Genomic DNA, 19,737 nt, shown 5'->3' on the forward strand with positions numbered 1-19,737 from the left:
AACAGTTTTCCACAGCAACCAAAGTAGAATACCTGTTTTATTCCACAAGTGAATGAACAAATTAACTGGTTAGTTCGCTATGGGTAACTATGCTACATTTTTCCAGATTTCCAGGTATGCTGGTTTTCAACACCAAGAACTTGGCATAGGATATTAAACAAAAACATTTCCCCCCACACCTCCCAAACCCGAACCTAAACATAACCCTTGGGATAACCCTCAATATTGACTCCCCCATCACCTGGACACCTGAAAACCTAACCCTACATTAAACCTTAACACTTACGCATCAAAGATAACCCATTAAAAACTCATAGCTTTACCGCTAGCACTAAAGTAATCCCTTCAAATACATAGTTAGCATGTTATAACGACAGTATCAGGCCTCCTGCACCAGGTCCAGCACCAAAACCACCAACATTAACTCTTGACACTTAACCTGACCCTAAACATAACCTTCATCCCAACCCTTAACTATTAAACAGAACTCCCTTAAAACCTTTAACCTTTATCCCTAACACTGAATTCATCCCTTCAAATCCATACTTAGCATGTCATAATAACAGTATCAGGCCTTCTGCACCAGTTCCAGCACCTAAACCACCCAGTCTGTGTGGCCTGGTAATACGGGTACTGCTACTGCCTACAAAGAGAAGGACAGGAACCGCTACATGTTACTTCTAAAGGTGTCGATACATCTTGCGATTATTGTTTCGATTTCTGAACGAGATCTGATTTTCGTAGATAATCGGCCAGTTGATGGGAAGTAAACGATCAGAATTACTGTACAACTGGCCAAAATTCCCTGGTCAGCCAGGCTAGAAAACCTTTTTTGAATCATACGAAACATGAACACTGCACATACAGAAACTAAAATCTGTTCTGTTGATCAACGACATTTGTTCAATTAGTATTGATAACGAACGATAATCGAAATACACTTTGGTCTGTGCATGATGGGGTATTCAAGCGGAACCTGAACGATGGTTCGATGATGGGACGAAAGAAATCTAACGATAATTGTAAGGTGTATGGCCACCTTAAGGAAATAATTCTAGGGGTCATGGTGAAGATGTATGATTTCTTTAAAGCGCACCTGTACATTACAACTTGCTGTCATAAAAGATTAAAAGACAGGTAGAAACACTTGTCTTTATCCTTGAATCCTGAGCATTTTTCTTCCCTCCATGGTCAGTCAGGTGGTTGTGTACTCCTTGCGCAAGCATCTCTGCCTGATCACTACTCCCTCAATCGCCTTCAACATAGGGCATGTCTTGATCATCTGACTGACATCTGAAGGCACAAGAATTTCATAGGTTCAAGAAAAAAATCAAGTATCTCTGATGTCTTTCCAACATTTCCTGAGAGTAGACATTCAAGAGGGAATGGCCAGGCTAGGTCCACTTTAAAATAAACATGTTAGGAGAGAAATATGGAGATCACTATTGCTGTCCTCCTTCTGAAAATGCAGTTTTGCTAACCATTGTTTTAATTCACTAGCTAAAATACTTACACTTACCTTGAAGATGTATGCAGCTTAGAAAAGTCAGAGACAGTCAGACATCCTTATCCTCACACTTGTTAAGGGTCAGTGACTCATAATGAAGTCTGAGGATCAGCATGTCAGCCTGACAACTGGAATTTTCAGAAGTAGACGTCAGCAATGGCAGCCTCCATGTTTCTTGTCATGACAGGTTTTCTTTTGGTGTAAAACGTACAGTTTGCTTTGTGCTTTCTTCTTGCCTTAATTAAGCATTCGTCCTAAATTCAATACTTGCATTATCTATTGTATTAGTAAAGTTCACATATATTTTATTAGCAATATAAATGAACTGCTGAACTTAAATCGGTAATGATTTCTTTCCTGGTCTGTATGTATTTAGAAATCAATATTTGCTATACTGCCATATATAAAAGATGGACGGGGTTAATAAGGATTCCAATTATATTTTTTTACAAAGCAAATAATAAACCTCTCATCAGTCAATGTGACCCCAAGGAACTATTCCATCCACTCCGCAAACCTGCCGAGTTAATGAACACAAAAATCTAAAAGGCATATATGCCATAGAAGAAGTGCATAATTACTCGCAATACTCATAGTATTAATGACATTAAAGAAGGTGTCATAAAACGATTGTGGAGGCAGGGATGCCGAGATCATTAAGGAAACAATTAGCTGCCATCTTGAGCATAATCATGTGGAAAAGATGGCTCCTTAGGGCCGACAGGCTTTTATGTCCAATGTACTTATTTTTGTACGTGAAGCCTACTGTAGGAAGCCAGTGCGGCTTGTGGGGCTTGCTGTGGTGTGTCGTTTCAAACTGAATGCTTTTAAAATGTGGAAATTTACACTCTGAAAGTTCTTTTTACAATATGATGCCAAACTAGCTTACATTACTAGCACTCCAGAATTATTAAACACCACACAATGTCAAAGTTTCTTTACCAAGAACTGCATTGCCTCATTGTAACCAATTCGATTCAAATATGTATGGGCAAATAAGAGGAAATCTGGAAATCTGATTAGTTGCTCTGAAACATTACCTAATATTCCTGTTAAATAGTCAAGCCTAAAGTTTACTTAAATTAAACCTATCAGTTTTGATGAAGATACTAAATAGGCTCCCGAACTACAATATATCACTCACCCATGCCTGTGTTAACCTATAATACAGTCTTCAGCATCTTCAGTAGACACCCAGGGTACTAAAATAAGCACATTTCAACATTTGAAGTATTTTGTGAGTTGGACCTGAATAATTACTTGTCTTATTAACAGACCTAATAGTTTCTTATGTATCTGGGTGGGAAAGGTTTCTTTCTGAATTCTTCTAAATATTGGTTCACTTCCCAAAACAGTTTCTTCAACTAGGTATATAATGCAAATGACTGTCCAAAGGCAGATTTGTTATAGGGTCATACTTTTTTTATAAGGTACCAGTAAGGCCTGTGCCATTCTGTAATACTAATTAGCAGCGCAGCATACTATGAGACTGGCACAGGTGTCTGAACTATAGGTACAATCATGTTATCCCAATTACATGCTACATATTATTGACGTCTGGATTAATCATTACACCACTGACAGAGAACGCCTTTGTGGCATGCTATTTTAGTCTACATGCTTCAGAAGACAAAGCAGTCTTGTTGGCTACAGTAGCTATAGTTTCCCTAATTGAATGCAAAGATAAGAACAGAGGAATACCTAATATTTTCTGTACATGACTGGTTGGTTGCTAGTGTAACATCTCAATTTTGTAAAGTTCTGCGCAAACTGTTGGCGCTATATACATCCTGAATAATAATAATGGTAATTTTGACTGCAGTAGCATTTACAAATCAGCAGCACAAATTACCAAATAAATACAGGGCGCATGTTTTACCAAATATCTATGATTCTGTTCAACCTGTTTTGTGTTAAATGAACACCAAAAGCTTGAAATACATCCAAGGGGGGTGGCACGCCACTTTTCAGGACCTGCAGCTATGCAGCCCTTTGTGTCAATCACCACCCACCACCACCACCATTGGTTTATTGTACTATAAAAGAGCATCACCGCACTGGGGATGTCCTGCCTGGCTGCTGGGCTTTATTGTTGCTAAACTTTCATAATCTGCTCATTTTTTTGGTGTAATTGTGTACTGTGTAACCGCTCTGCACCTGTACACCTGGAACCAAAGTGCTGGCAGAGTAAGGAGATGGTTTGCCTACCCTTCTGGTCATTGACTCTAGGTGTAAAGCCTAAATCACCTGTCTGACATCAAAGTGAAGTCCAACCAGTTGACTGCAGTATCTCTATTATCTATCTATCTATCTATCTATCTATCTATCTATCTATCTATCTATCTATCTATCTACCTATCTATCATTTATCTACATGCACGAACACACGCACACATGCACACACACTATGAATGCTTTTTCTTTAAAGTGTATTTCCACTTTTGCTGTCAAATTTGAGAAAACCCCTCTATATGTTTGTTATGCATTCCTATTCACACAACATACCTAAAAATATATTTTTTTAAATATTTCTTACCTTTTAGATGTGTCTGTGTGACAGGACGTTTGGCAGACTGCAAGCTTCTTGCTACAATTTCAAAGTGACAGAAAACTCTGGCTGTCCACATAGAAAGACTAGTGTAACTCTAAGCTTCCCATCATTTACCATTTGTTAGGACAGACAATGTTCAGATCTTCAACAGATTATAGAGATCTGCCAGCACAGCCATAGTTAATTGTGGTAAACAATAACCTCTACCAGAAAACTTGTAATATGAGAAAACGTAAAGAAAATGAAAAGTAATTTGTAAGTTATATTATGTAAATGTGTAACAAATATAAAATAGGGGTTATCCCAATTTGGCTGCAAAAGTGGAAATACACTTTAATGTTTTTTAGTGGAAAAAGAACCAACAAAATATGCATTGCATGATATCACAACTATCCCAATTATACAATCTGCTGACTGTGATATTCACCATTCAAGCATTCGTTCTCCCCAATATTTGACTGGTAAGTATCTTTGGTGATTCCTGGGCAAGTATTCTTGGGGATATAAACTAGGTAAATGCTCTTTCTCTGCTTGAAAATCCTTGAACTAAATAGCGGGTAAAATAGGAATTTGGCTATGGACTGTTATTTGGTAAGTTCTAGAGAAAATACTTCCAATACTTTATAGATATATACGCTGAGTGACTGCAGTGTAGAAAAAAAACCCAACAATTTACAAATATGGAAATGAAATACAGGAATGAAAACATGTTTCAGCAAGCATATAAAATGTGAAAATGTCATCAATTATGATTTTGAGGTGAACTCTACAATAATAACTCAAAAAAGTGCTTGCTGAAAATACAATTTAGCTTCTCTTATAGTGCCGAAATATAACTTAGGAGCAGCCTCAGTAATGACAGTGATTTGGCCAAGCTTCCCTTGCTGAATAGAGACAGTTAAGCAGCACATTTAACAGAGTGCATTAAAATATAATTAGTTTTGGTGCTTGCATTTATTAGACAATATAGCACACGGATAGGCTATTTGTTTATCTTGTATCAATGGATCCAGATTAGTTGTATTGCTTCTTAAATGACTTTGAACTGGCTCATGAGGAGCAGTGTAGCTGGCTTTTCGCGGTGCCATGCTCCAATGGGGGATGAAGCTCAGACATCGTCCTAGGCCTGTTTTCAGCTCAATGCTCTGCTGATTTTATTACAGCTGCACTTCCATATCCCTGAGAAATCCCCGGTGACACCATCAATGGTAATACACTCACACAAGAGCACAAAGACTGAAAAAACACCCACAATGGCAATCCCACTATAGTCCCTAATGTTGAATCATGTGTTAATTGTTAGACTCATAGAATGCATTAGATAGTAATGAAAACTTTATAGTCTGGCACAGACACAACAACCATACAGAAAGCAGAAACATTCACATGCCGTATCAGATTCCATCAGGGGTTTCCAAATGTTATTAGAAAGGGGAAGTTAATTGTCATTCTTAAAGGGCCAGTCTGGACAAAATTGAGAAGCCTTTGTTTTTACATTGCAAGGCGCCTGAATTACAAATATCCTCTCTATTCTTTCACAAGTGATGCTGTGTAGGAATAAACAATGTGATTTTGATGAAGTTGATTTTGCTGCAAAATAAGTGCTTTCACCGTTGGCAAAGTTTGTCTGAAGCAGACATTTCAGTGAGCAGCTTTTGTCGCTAAATTGCTTAGACAAAACTGGCTTAAAAAAATTGACTTGGCCATTTACGCACATATTAAGAACAGTTTCAAGCCAGGGGCAATTTAAACCTATTAAACCCTGAAAAACCACCAAAAACCCACCTGGATTTTACCTTTTCCATTTATACCAATACATTTTGCCAAAATGAGGGAAATGAGAGCCCTCAATTCCACTCATGCACAGCACTCCTTGGTGCTTGTTTACTAAAGGCAAATAGGCTGTTTGCTTTGCAAGGGCAATTTAAATTAGCTTAGTGAATGAGGTAAAACTCTGGTGACTTCTATTGTCCAATCATGTACAAGCTAAAATACTATTTATTACTTCTTGGTTTACTTGCACATCATTAGGTATTCTTTTCAAAGTTAATTTTTACCACATTCACTAAGCTACGGGAAAATTCCCTGGGAAAGTGAACAGCCTACTTGCCTTTAGTAAATAAGCCCCTTTAAGTCAGCTTCTTCCTTTCTATTACGGTTGGCCATTTTAAGCTAACATCAGCAAACAATTTAGCTGAGCATCTAGAGTGACATAACACTCAAATTCTACAACTCGTTTTTTTTTTTTAGTTTTGATGAGCTTGCGTGAGGTTCCTCTGGGTACTCTGGTTTCCTCCCACACTCCAAAGACATGCTGGAAGATTAATTAGCTTCTGTCTAAATCGGCTCTGTATGTCTGTGCAATAGGGAACTTAGATTGTAAGTTCTTTGCGGGCAGGGACTGACGTGAATGTGCAGTATGTAAAGTGCTGCATAAAATTGTCTGCGCTATATAAATACCTATAATAAATCATTAATAAATATACACTTTGGGTTAATAAGGGCCTTATCTGCATCTTCACATGCTCACAGTAATTTTTGCACTCAAAAAATCAAAAGTTTATCACAGGTGCTAAATAATCCAAAATAGTTAAATGTGTCCAAGTGTATAGCCAGAAGCAGACAAATTGGCCCTTTAATACAGTACATGCAGGAATGTTGTAAACCAATACATCAGAATTATAGAGTAATCAACAAATTAGAGCAAAACAATAAAACAGCAGTTTAAAAAATCTTACCAATAAGTATTTGCCGTGGTTCGCTTTTTATTCCGGTGCCAGCACTTGTACTTGCAGCCACTTCAACCCGGTACTGAATGCCATGGTAAAGTCCACCAATCACCACTGAGCGAATTGCAGCATCTACAGTCTTGTTTATGTGAAATCGTGTCTCATTGCCAAGGCACCAGATCTGCATATGTAAAGGAAACCTACATTTACCAGGCATTACATAACATTGATTACCCATTAATCTGATACATTGATAATATAAGCGTTTAGAAGCCTTTTTTGTCTCCCTTGTTCTTTTACTGCTTCTTATAAGTCATACAGGGTTTTGCAATCTCATGTATTTATGTATAGCTCAAAAAACTAAATCTCATATTCTACATTGTGCAGGGAAGCGCTAGTAACTATTCTCATAGGTAAATAGACCTGAGCATGCTAGCCTTCACAGAGTTAAGGCCCTGTGCCACCATCTGCAAAGAGTTCATGTGTGCTCTAAAAACATTCAATGCTTTTGGAGGACATAGAATATGTTTTAAAGCGTAACTATACCAGAGAAAACAAATGTTTTAAAGCGTAACTATACCAGAGAAAACAAATTGCAGCTTACCAGTGCTTAGATGGTGTGGCTGCATTCATTTCTTTTTTCAGCATGTTTTCCCCTTTATTTTCACTTAATGATTCTTCCATTAACACACATCCTGTTGTAAGGTGACAATGCTCACTCATACTGTATATATGAAAGAGCAGCATTGTCACTCACAGGGAGTTTTTTTAGGACTACATGACACATTCCCCTCTCCCCTTCTCCATAACATAGTGGATGTGTTCTGCTATTCTCAGAAATAGCTGGGGGCAATGTGAATGTTTAGTGAAACTGTTCAGGAAGAGAGGGGGAATCTCTCTAATGGAGCCCATGATAGCAATATAACTCAACAGGGGTTCTAACCCTTGACCAAGCTATCCAAAATAAAAGTAAAACAGTTGTGGCTGGATAACAAGACTGGCCAAGCAGTATTACAATACTAATAATAAAGTTAAAGGTGTGGGGAGAGTAAAACATACTTATTCAGCATGGGACACTGCAGCTGTCACACGCCGGATCTATACTGAGAGCTGAGTGATCATGTGTCCACTGATCAATCAGCTCACAGTTTCTTCTCCCTGCAGAGAGCAGTGACTGTCAGTCACCACTCCCCACAGGGAATCTCCCCTCGCCTCTCTCTTCCTTCAGTACTTATAAGAGGAACAGACAGGGGAGGGGTGGGCATAGCTGGCTCTGGTTCTAGAAAGGCAGAGCTAGCTGTCACAACTGATAACAGAGCAGCCGAGGCACAAGAAGTTATCATCTCACAAGATTTCAGGCAGGTTCAACAGGTATAATTTTTTCACTTAACAAATAGATACAACAAAATGCTTTTAATGGTATAGATAACAAGGAGGAGCAGGAGAAGTGAACAATCTAGGACAAAATAGCTGATTTGGAAACATTCTCCAGTTCAGCTCACTTTCCAGTTCAGAAATGTTGTCCTAGATTGTTCACTTCTACTGCATTTTATTTTGCCTGGAGTTCATCTTCAAGTTTTCATATGTAGATGATTTTTTTAAGGAAGCAAAACAAATGTTTTACACTATCAACCAACTGTTTTGAGTAGTAAAATTAAAATGATAGAATTGGAAACTAAACTTTACAGTATATCAAAATAATTAAACTTAAAAGGCCTGATTTGTTCTGCCCAGCTATATGTAGGTTGGCCGCCATTTGCCACTAGTGCATGGAATTTCCTGTGCTTCTCACTGTCAACTTGTGGCTGTGGTGGGGTGCGGGTGGCATCTGATGAGCTATATGCTGGGCAGAGGGGTATAAATAGACTCCAAAGTGTATGTCCAGCCCAAATTTGTTTTTGTTTTTTTAATTTTGGAAAGATTGGGGAAGGAGAACCCCTGTTGGGATTATTGCTATTTTAAATTTTGTTAGAGAATCTGCAGCAGGGCATAGCCAGAAATTAAAAGCTGTCAGGTATTTTAGTCTTCCTCTGCTCTGCTAAAGAGTTACCCTCACTTCCTGTTTAGTGAAACTGTTCAGGAAGAGAGGGGGAATCTCTCTAATGGAGCCCATGATAGCAATATAACTCAACAGGGGTTCTAACCCTTGACCAAGCTATCCAAAATAAAAGTAAAACAGTTGTGGCTGGATAACAAGACTGGCCAAGCAGTATTACAATACTAATAATAAAGTTAAAGGTGTGGGGAGAGTAAAACATACTTAGTCAGCATGGGACACTGCAGCTGTCACACGCCGGATCTATACTGAGAGCTGAGTGATCATGTGTCCACTGATCAATCAGCTCACAGTTTCTTCTCCCTGCAGAGAGCAGTGACTGTCAGTCACCACTCCCCACAGGGAATCTCCCCTCGCCTCTCGCTTCCTTCAGTACTTATAAGAGGAACAGACAGGGGAGGGGTGGGCATAGCTGGCTCTGGTTCTAGAAAGGCAGAGCTAGCTGTCACAATATTGTCAAGATCCTTCCTGGCTGCATAGCGGCTCTGGTCAGCATGTTGTGGCCCACTAGATGCTGACTTTGGGTCAGCATCTAGTAAATGTCCTCCTGTGACCCAAAAGAGAAAAGAGAAGAGAAGTAAAAAAAAGTTTTGGATTTACTTCTCATTTAAACAGTTCACATATTAATATTTTAGCAGCTGTTTTGTATTTAGCGGATTGGCTGGAGTTTATTTGTTTATTTAAAAATGCAATGCAATGTTTCAGAACAACAATTCCCCTTTATAAGGCGAGTATACAAATATACATGCATATTTTAACTTTCTTAATAAATGGTATCGCTTTGATAATATTTTGGCCATCATACAATTTACAATTTGTTTTCAGTGGAAAATATGCAATGGAATTTTTGTTAATGTTTGTACAGAAGGAAATAGCTTTACCCTGTAGTCTTGAATAATTCCGTTCTGGTGATCCGGAGGAGGTGGGTCCCAGGAGACGCTGATACTTGTGCTATTGTTGCTCCCGACTGTCTGAACAGTGACAGACTGCGGTGCTGCACTCGGGGCTAGAGCAGGTGAACAGAAAAATAGGAGAGAGAGACATTAATCCTTCAAGCAGAAGTCTCATTTTTAGTAAGCTCATGTATATCCAGGCAGGCATAGCCCTTAGCTCATGTTCCCTACAGACCTGAATATGCAAACAGAGCAAGCTAGTGAGGTTGAAATATTAGCTGCTGTGATAGCATCTGTTTAATAAAGGGACAACATTCTGCTTATTTGGTCTTCAAAAAACCCTGCTCCTTTATTAACATTGTACACATTTTCTATTCCATATTCATCTTCTTCCTAGAAGGTATTATGGTTAACTAGCACACTTTATACTGTATTTTTACTTTAACTGTGTATTCATTGTAGAAGGTTGACCAAAATCTCTCAACACATTTATCATGTTGAATGTTTATGGACTTTTTTTTCATTATAGGTACCCAGTGAAAAATACAAATACTGCATTTAAACCCCTTCAACAGCCATGGTTTACCCACTAAATTGCATTTTTGTTTTATTATGGTTGGCTAACCCTGAGATTGAGCTGACAAAAAATTTAGACCATGGTTCATGCATAATCTCTGGGCTCTATGCAGCTTTTCCCTCACATTCTGGAGCATGAGGAATGGAGGGAAGGGTGGAGGAAGGATGACGAGTAAGGGAAAAAAGAGGAATGGAGAGAATGGGGGAAAACAGGAGAGGAAATGAGAGGAGAAAATGGCAGAGGAGTTGAGAAAATAGGAGCAAATCAGAGAAAGGGAGAGGAGACAAGAAATTGGGGGATAGAAAAGAATAGGAGAAGCAAAAGAGAAGATGGGAGAGGAGATGAAATTAAGAGGAGTAGAGAGAGGAGAGCGGAAAGGAGGGAAGGCAAGAGGGAGGAAGGGAGAGGAGGAAGGGAGAGAATTGTAGAAAAGAGGAAAGAAAAGAATTGAAAAGACGAGTAGAGGAGAAGAAAGAAAAGGATAAGAGAAAAGAAGACAAATGGAGACAGGGGAACAGAAAAGAGAACGGTAGAGAGGAGGACAGAATGGGAGAGGAGATGATAGGAAAACATGGTAGAGAAAAGGAATTGAGAGAAAAGGAGAACAGAAGAAGTAGAAGAGAAAAACTGGAGAGAAACTAAGGAATAGGAGAAAAGATCAGATGAAAGGAATAAAGTAAGTTGTCAGGCACGGAGCAGGCATGCAGAGTAGAAGTCATGACTTTCCTCATCTGCATGAATTTTCCTGTCGGTGTTTGAAAGTATTAAATCCAGGGACAGGCAAACTCAAGTAGGTCACTTATGGCAGCCTCTGTGTTTCTATCCGTACAGGTTACCTTCAAACAGTCATCGTTGTTGTATAAAATAGAGTTTGCCATTATATTTGTATTTTGCAGTGTACATGATACGGTGAGTCCAAAATGCTCTTTATTCAATTTCACAAAATCTAATCAATACCCGATCTCCACAGCACAGACTCTGCAGTCAAAAATATCTATTGATTTGTTTCTTCCATCCTCTGAAGTTTTTCACAGCCAAGGCCGGCCTGAATGTGTGAGTGCTGTAACTAACAAAGGAGCAGCAATAAAATGACATGCTGGCGGGAAGTCACCCCTTTGCACTCTAATTTACAGGCTCTGATCTGCAGGCATCCTCCAGTCAAGGCATTTGTTTAGAGCACATAGTACAAGTGGTGTATTTATGTGAAGCCATTGGTTTTTATTTCGTAATATCAGCTATAAAATCACTATTTATTTTCTTTTGCCACTTAAATGTTCTATGTCTTTAAAGTGGATACAATCTATCTAGTACGGCATATGCCTTATATATTACAGCATTAAAACCCAATTGTAGCTTCCCAAAAATTATAGCATTAAAGTCAGGCTAGATCACATATTAAAGGGTCTACATATAGCAGTGAATGTGGCTTTTACCAAACATTCACTTCCTTTTAAAACAAAAGGACCTAGAAGATTTACCTGCAGAAAATTTATTTTTACTGGATCTAAGATTCACTGCTTTATAAATATGCCCCTAAGTGTTAATTGTCTCACTGTTCTCTATTTCTTCCCTTCCCAGTCCCAGCAGAAAATGTCTGTTCTAGCCAGGAGTCTGCAGCTCTGTGGGAGAGCTGTGATCTCCATACAGAGTTCTGACTTGTTTTTCTTGGTAGGCATTGCTGATTGTAGGGCTATAGTACAAGGTGGGCAGGGGGATGTCAGACTGCTGTACAGTGACAACAGCAGTCCTTAGTTGCAAACTCCTACCCAGCATGGGCTTTTCTGCTTGGGCTAGGGAGCATTCAATATATAAAGAGCATTGAGACAATAAATATGTTCCTTTTTTATTCACCCTGACATGATTTCATTTTTTGAGAAGTTACAATTAGGCTTTAAAGGGAACTTTTGTTAAAGCCTATCACCGGGGAAAAAATTCCCCTTAGAGTGGGTCTACCCCTGCACTAAAAAGGTTAACTGCTCATTAATGTCTGGGGGAGCTGTGTAAAGGATGTTTTCTTACCTGATTCCCCATTCCCCGGCAGTACTGTTCCTCCTACACTTTTGCTTGTGGACTGTCCCTCAACGTCCTCACGTACAGTATAATGCAGGGCTATGGGCACTACATTGTATGTGATGATGGGCCTCTGACCACCAGAGCGTGGGGGTGGGGCACTTGTCTTGGAGCCTGCAGGTGAGGGCATCAGGTATGTAAAAGTCCTTTACACAGGTCCCCTGGACATTAATGGGCACCTAACCCTTGCAGTGTGGCGGTAGCCCCACTGCAAATAGAGTTATTTCTTTCCTGGAGATAAGCTTTAAGATAAATTTTGTGGACTTCCATTCTTGACCTCTCTTTATGGAAATGCTGGTTCGTCTGGTTGTTGTGCTAAACTAAAGCCTTCAATACTCTGTGTCGTTGCTGCAGAACAAAATCACTTGCATTGAAGCTGCATGAACTATTATGAGGCCTGGAATTCAGAAATATTGTGTTTTCATCAGGGCTTCTCTCGCATTTTTCCCCTTGTGACTGATGCTCTTTATCACTTGCTTCTTACATACCACCAGACTGCTCTCAGGCTTAGAACTTTGGCTTTTGTGTGCACTTATTCACTCTTCCTCTCTCATCAAACTTCCACCTCAAGTATCATCACTCTAAGGATCTCACTCTTATGTTGAAGTCTGAAGTGATTACAAGTCATTTAATTACACACCTGCACGGCTGATATACAAAAAAATAATCCATTGGCAGAGTGTCTACCTGTCACTACTTATACACTATTTCAAAGTACAAATCACTCTGAAAGTTTAATTACATGTATATTACTCTTAAATACCAACTCCACTGATATTTCAGTTCATCATGGCTGCTGGAAAGTTGAACCACACACTGAATTCCTATTTAATGTTGCAATTGATATCTCCTCCCAAATTGCCAAATCCACCCAACTGTGTTGGTCATTGCAAAGCCAAATGTGTTGGCTTTCCAGGAAATCTCTTGAAGCAGGACATTTTTGCGCTTTTGGCACTGACATTTTTGGCACAGAGGAAGCAGCACAGGTTAGGTTAGTATGCATAAACAATAAAAAGATATGTTAAGAAAAGATTAGTATTAGGGTTACAGCGAGTGTTAATGTCACAGTAACAGGGAGGGTTAGTGTTAGGGTTACAGAGAGGGCTAGTGGCATGGATACAAGAAAGGATGTTGTTAGGTGATTACAGGAAGGGCTAGAGTTGGGGGTTACAGAGAAGGTTAGTGTTACAGGATGAGTTTGTATTAGGGGTTACAAGAAGGGCCAGGGTTGAGTTTACAAGAAGGGTTACGGTAACATAGGTTTACAGGGAGGGATAGGGTACAAGATGGGTCAATGTTAGTGCTATAGGGGAGTTAGGGTTACATGAAGGGTAAATGTTGGGGTCAAGGGTTAATGGTAGTGTTACAGGGTGGGTTAGTGTTACAGGGAAGGTCAATGTAAGGGTTATTGGGGTGGTTAAAATTGTGCTTTAGGGTAGGGCATCTCATTATGTGCTGAAAACTAAGAGTGCCAATCTCCCAGTGCCAACAGCTAATATTTCTGGAAAATCTCAATATTGAAGTCTATATAAGATTTAAGAATCCAGTGGGTGATTTGACAAACTGGGGCCTATAAATACTGTTTTGGATATAGGTGACCTATAAACTGTTTGGCAACTTATGATACCAAATGATGACTATCCATTTGTCCAAAAGAAAAACTATGTTGCTTATATCATTAAATTCAATCATCTTTAATCTATGTAGAAATCTGACTTTCGATTATTATAATTGTCAGATACATTTTTAATACTCTTTCATAAAATAAAAGTGCCTTTTCTGTCCATTCCAACCAATCACATGAGGCCAGATCTCATCATTTCATTGGATATGGTAAAAAATGATTTAAAGGAACACCCTGCTTGTCCTCCAAATTTTATGTAGATTTTCTAACAGACAGTGGAATAAATATGGATACATTGTTATAAGCAGCACTGAACATTCACTTTTTCTTTCTGTATTATTTACAGATGAGAAGAGTGCATTTTCAGCGTCAGCATTGAAGACTCTTAATAAAACTTGTATCCATTCCATCTTGGTTGGCTGATTACATAAATGACATGTCTGGATAATGTCAGATGTCACTTGTTTCAAGAATTAAACACCGGGACAGTAAAACAATTAAGCAGAAATGCTCACTGAACCAGAATGGTTTCTGCAAATAGGATTCCTGTGTTGATTTCAAGTGACATTATTTCAATATTTCATGCTGTATTGGGATCAAAAAATTTAGAAGGCCTCATACACTCAGCTGCATTGAATAAACTATGAAATGAGAAAAATGCAATGTAAAATCAAGTTGTTGTTTTTTAAGCTACTCAATGTGTCCTGCTTTTTTCTCATCTGAAACATAACATTTTACACAGGTAAATGGATCCCACAGACATGATAAAACACAACTACAAAACGCGTGCAAAAACATTTAGGAGAAAATCAACACACCACAAAGCACAACAATAACCTCTTTTGGGGTTTACATGAAGACCAAACTGTCCAGGGAAAGTGACAGTCACAGGGTTTGGGACAAATTATATCACTGCTTTCAATATTATATGGTTCAAATTTGAGACTCTGACAGTATAACAACTCCCTCCCCCCCATTCCTACCATCACTGATGGGTCGCCTCACTGGTACATGGGAAGAAGGCGGGAATGGGCGGGCAGCGATATTAGGAAATTACGGATCGTTACCTGTTTACCTGTTTTAGCTGTGATTAGGCCATAGGGGCAGGGTTTATGGAGGTTGCTGTTGGAATTCACTTTATACCTGCAGAATTTTTTTTGCTCTTGTAACAAGTCTCTAATAATAATAATAAAAACTGTTGCTGAAGCTGATTAAAGAAAAACTTCTAGGAAAATGGATGGTACACTCTATAGAACAACTCCCCCCACCCCCAAAAGTCAAATTGCCTAAAAAACTGTTGCAAAAAGAAAAAGAAAAAACTCTGCCCTGGCTTCTGATGCTTTCAGTAGATGCAGGTGATCTCAATATGCCTCACTGCTCCCTCCTGGGAAAGCATAGGACTTAAAATCCCTTATGAATGCACTCCAGGCACTTGGATGCATCAGAAGCTGGGGCTGGGGTAAGTATTCTTTATTCTTTTAATTCGAAAAACAGTATTTTTAAAATGCCTTTGAAGGTTATTTGACTTTTAGGGGGTGGGGACTTTCAATAGAATGGTTTAGTTTTTTTTGGAATATCCACTTTAAGCACACCTGTTAGTGTTATAAGGAATTGATATACTGAATACTATCATTACACAATATCCCTTATCAGGATATAATAATTTTGTGATAGTGTTTTTTTTTATCTGTAATCTCTCAAAAAGTAGGCTGAGAATAGGAGTGCCCTCCTCTATCCAGAATAGGTGAGTGGCTGAGCAAAATTACTAATATTTTGGCGGGTAAAGTAGTTTAGAAATATTCATATTTAGCTGTTTGCCTAGAGTTACATTCTAATTTTAAAAAATAAAGCACAAAATTTGGAGTAAAGACAACAATCCTTTCTGGAATGTGTTTTATCTATAGGACTCTGTGGAAATCAAGTAGCATCTAATCCAAAGCACCACACTGAAAGAACACCACAAGATGGAGTATTAGAAAAAATATACCTGAAGATATGTTTCTCCAGTGGTTTTATATCTATGCTGGCTCTCACACAGCAATATACATTAAGGCACTTGTCTGGGGATGCCATAGTTATTAAATAGACCACATTGCAAAACAACATTTTTTAAAGCATTTTCTCATTTCCCTTGCTGCTGGTTTCGCAGAGACACAGGGGCGAGAGTTGACAGGTCAATTATTTCACTACTGAGCTGCCTTCCACAAATGTGCAAGAACCCAAATCGCCGCTCATCTTTTTCCAAGGCGACAAAAGTGGATTCCATTTGTTACCTGTTGCAAGGCCAAAAAGGTGGGAAATGGATGCACGCCGGATGGTGACAAATACCGGCTCCCAATAAAAAGTCTAACTGCGGGAAAATTAATTTTTGGTTGGTGGCCTTTGAAGTACCATTCCATATAAAAAGTAATCCAATGAAACTTGGCCCTGTTTGGAAGGTGTCAACTACCTTTGATTTGTTCATCTCACTCTCGGTGGTTTTTATTTGAGGCTGGTCTGCTGGCTCTCAAGAGATTGCTATTTTTATTTGAAAGAAAGTGTAAACTGACAATTTGTGTTGAGCTATTTTCTAAGCTGTGCTCAAGCCTTTTTCCATAAAAGCAACACTGCTCGATCAATGCTGGCTTAGCTTTTATTAAGCTGCGTAGAATGCTTAGAGAGCTGGAAAAAGCATACACTGTTTTCAGTTAACACGTAAAGAGTGGATCTACAAGGATTCAATAAATTGTGCCAAAGTTTACTACTAGATCAATGGAACGCACACATTTGTACAAATTTGGCAAATGACTAAATAAACAGATGAAAGATGAAAAAATATATTTTGCCAAAACATTTGTGGTTCTATCTATTCAGTTCTAATATTTACACATCTGCCTCACAGCACAACCCTGTCTGATAGGGCAAGAGATCTAGATAGCGGTTAGTTTATGCAGAGCACCGAGAGACAGACACAAATCTGGTGCTGGCCAAGGAGCATGTCCTTCAAACCTTTGTGAGAAACAGAAATCTGCACACCACATCACTGCTGAAAACCAACTTTACTCAGCTCCTGCCATGTCACACCTCTAACAGATCTCTACGACTAAGCCTGATCCAGGGTGAAATTCATCAGAGGGGAGAAATGCAGGAACTGTGCAACATGGCAGGAGTTGAATACATTTGGTTTTAAGCAGTGTTTTTTTTGGTGTCTGGATACTTGTTGGTTATGATGTAATAATGAATTAACTTATGTCTTTCAAAGTTTGAAATTTTTTGTCAACTATGAATGAAAGTAGACCTCTGAGTGGCTTTACAAGTCTGCATGAATACATTCTTGACATATCACCATACATAACAACATTGCTGTTTTTTAAAACTCTATCATTTTCATAAAAAGCAGTCCTTAAGCTCCTTTTGCTCTAGCATCTCCAAGAGAAATCATGCTGGCTCTAATAAGATGAGGGGCTCCACCAGAGGCTGCTCAGACATTTGTGAACCCAGCAAAGAACTGCTCAGACACCAGGAGGAGAAAGGAGGAAAAAAGTACTGTCGGGGGGAATATAGTGGTCTCTGTCGGATGTAGCATTAAAGGAGAACTATGAGGTGAGTGAAAATCACTCATCCTCATAGTTCGAGCCGACATGTGACAATGAAACTGTCACACGTCGGCTCAATAGATCGGGAAGTGAGCGAACACTTCTCGATCATGTCCCTGCAGAGAGTGATGACTGTCAGTCACCGTTCCACGCAGGGATTCCGCCTCCCCTCTCTGATCCTCCAGTGCTGAGTGGAGGAACGGACAGGGGAGGGGGGCGGGTACAGCTGGCTCTGCCTCTAGATAGGCAGAGCCAGCTTTCATTCACACAACTAGGTGGATCTTGACAGCATTGCCGGAATCCAATCCCGGCTGCAGCGGTCTCAGTATGTATGTAGCTCACAATATACTGTGCTTTGGGTCACAGGAGGAGGTTAGTATATGTCCTCCCATGACCCTTAAGAGAACTATGGGGAAAAACACTAACCCCATAGTTCTCTTTTAAACATTATTTTGCTTACATGAACTTAAACTACCTCATCCTTACTGATGTGGTGGCAATTTAATGTAAATTGTTTTGTATAAGCTGTATTTGAAATCCAATTAATGGTTTAATGTGTACATTTTATTAGGTATACTTGCTTTAAAACTAATTGAGTTAAAGGGACTATTTCATGGAGTTAATCTTTAATCTTCTGCTGGCCAAATATTTCCTCTAAAGTTATAAACATGCCACAACTTCCAGCAATATACAACAATCACTTATTTCTATGTTTCATATTAAGACCTGGGACCTTGAAAATGCTTAAATTGATGTCAAGGGCGAAGTAAATAAAACATACTTTTACCATTATATACAATATTTTATTGCTGACTGACTTGAGTGCAAATATGTCAAACTTTGTAAACTGTGAAATCACTCTGCAGCCAGAGCAGTTCGACACCGATTACCTTCAATGTTTGATGACATTTGACAGATGATAAAATTATTTATCACAGACGCCAGAAAGCCATGGCAGTAGGTAGCGTTGCTGAAGGTTACATTAATCTGTGCAACAGATCAAGCCTTGTGACTTTCACGTATCTCTGGGCAAAAAGAGCCATAAAAATCATGCTCAATACTGCAAGTCTAGTGCCACTTAACGTGTCCTTTAATGTATAAAATGACCACCATGATTGTTCTAAAACCAGGCAATAATTGAAAATGTCACTTCTCAAGCCATCCATAGACAGAAAATAAAGGCACATGCCCTTCCATTAAACATTTAATTGAAGTTTTGTGAGGAAGTAAGTGAAGAGGTAAGTGTATTATAAAGGGAAAAAAATCAAATGGCTTGAATTTGGGAAAATGCCTTTTTCTTAATAGCACCAGTTGTACACATAGCTGCCAATTTCTATGTATATACTTGCCAAACGGGCATTTCAGAAATGTCCAAAGATTTATAAAAAGGCCACAAAAGTTGGGCCTAGACGAGCAAAAGAATATGGGTAGGAGAAGACTGTCTCTTGAATTTTGTATCAGTCTTCCTTAAGCTGGCTACAGAATGGCAACTGACTCATGAAGAACAATAAAAAGTGCCCATCTTCAACTGCACTGCTAAGACATACCAATGTGATTTCTCACTTCAAGCTGGCATATAAATGTGACATGTGAATCATAGCTCCTACACAGAAATGTATTATCCCCTAGAGAACACGTTGCAAAGACTGGGGTTACCACACTTATTCAAGCTGCAAGAAAAAGATGTCAGAAATGTAAAAGGTCATGCACACTAAGGTGATATTTTGGTTATAGGTACAGCATGTCTGCCCAAGCCAACCCCTGATTTCCTATGTGTGTGATGCTTCAACAGTGAGCTCTCGCCATAATTCCTGACTCTGCTCCAGTTCATCTGGGAGTTTTTGGTGTTCTCACCACTTTACTATGTAAGACTTTCTGTACTCCATAATATAAAACAGATACACATTCCAACAGTAAGAACACCCCACAAGATATGACAGAAAGTCAGTTGGTTTAATTCCCCAGCATTTAAAGCAAAGATACCACCAATCTGTTTGAAGACTGTGATTACATTGACCACTCTAGAAACAGGGCCCAGATCCCAGCTTCCATCGCCACTGCCCCTGCCAAGGCCCTTATTGTGTTGCTACAAAAATAAAGTTTTCATGCAAGGTACCCTTCTATACTACTTTTAACTAACAGGTACTGATAACAG

The 19,737-nt window shown here is 39.0% G+C and overlaps 1 protein-coding gene across 8 annotated transcripts in view; it reads right to left on the reverse strand.

Moving 5' to 3' along the window:
• The window catches only part of ROBO2 (roundabout guidance receptor 2), a 414,352-nt gene that overhangs the window by 48,463 nt on the left and 346,152 nt on the right, over positions 1-19,737 (reverse strand). For all 8 annotated transcript variants that reach the window (XM_018565020.1, XM_018565019.1, XM_018565016.1 and 5 more), the window contains 2 exons: positions 9,725-9,849; positions 6,797-6,968 (listed from right to left, as the gene is read on the reverse strand). In XM_018565020.1, coding sequence (XP_018420522.1) covers positions 6,797-6,968; positions 9,725-9,849 — 297 coding nt within the window. The remainder of the gene's footprint in view (positions 1-6,796; positions 6,969-9,724; positions 9,850-19,737) is intronic.

This window comes from Nanorana parkeri, unplaced genomic scaffold (assembly GCF_000935625.1).
Source record: "Nanorana parkeri isolate BGI_ZX_2015 unplaced genomic scaffold, ASM93562v1 scaffold806, whole genome shotgun sequence".
In the NCBI taxonomy this organism is placed as follows: domain Eukaryota; kingdom Metazoa; phylum Chordata; class Amphibia; order Anura; family Dicroglossidae; genus Nanorana; species Nanorana parkeri.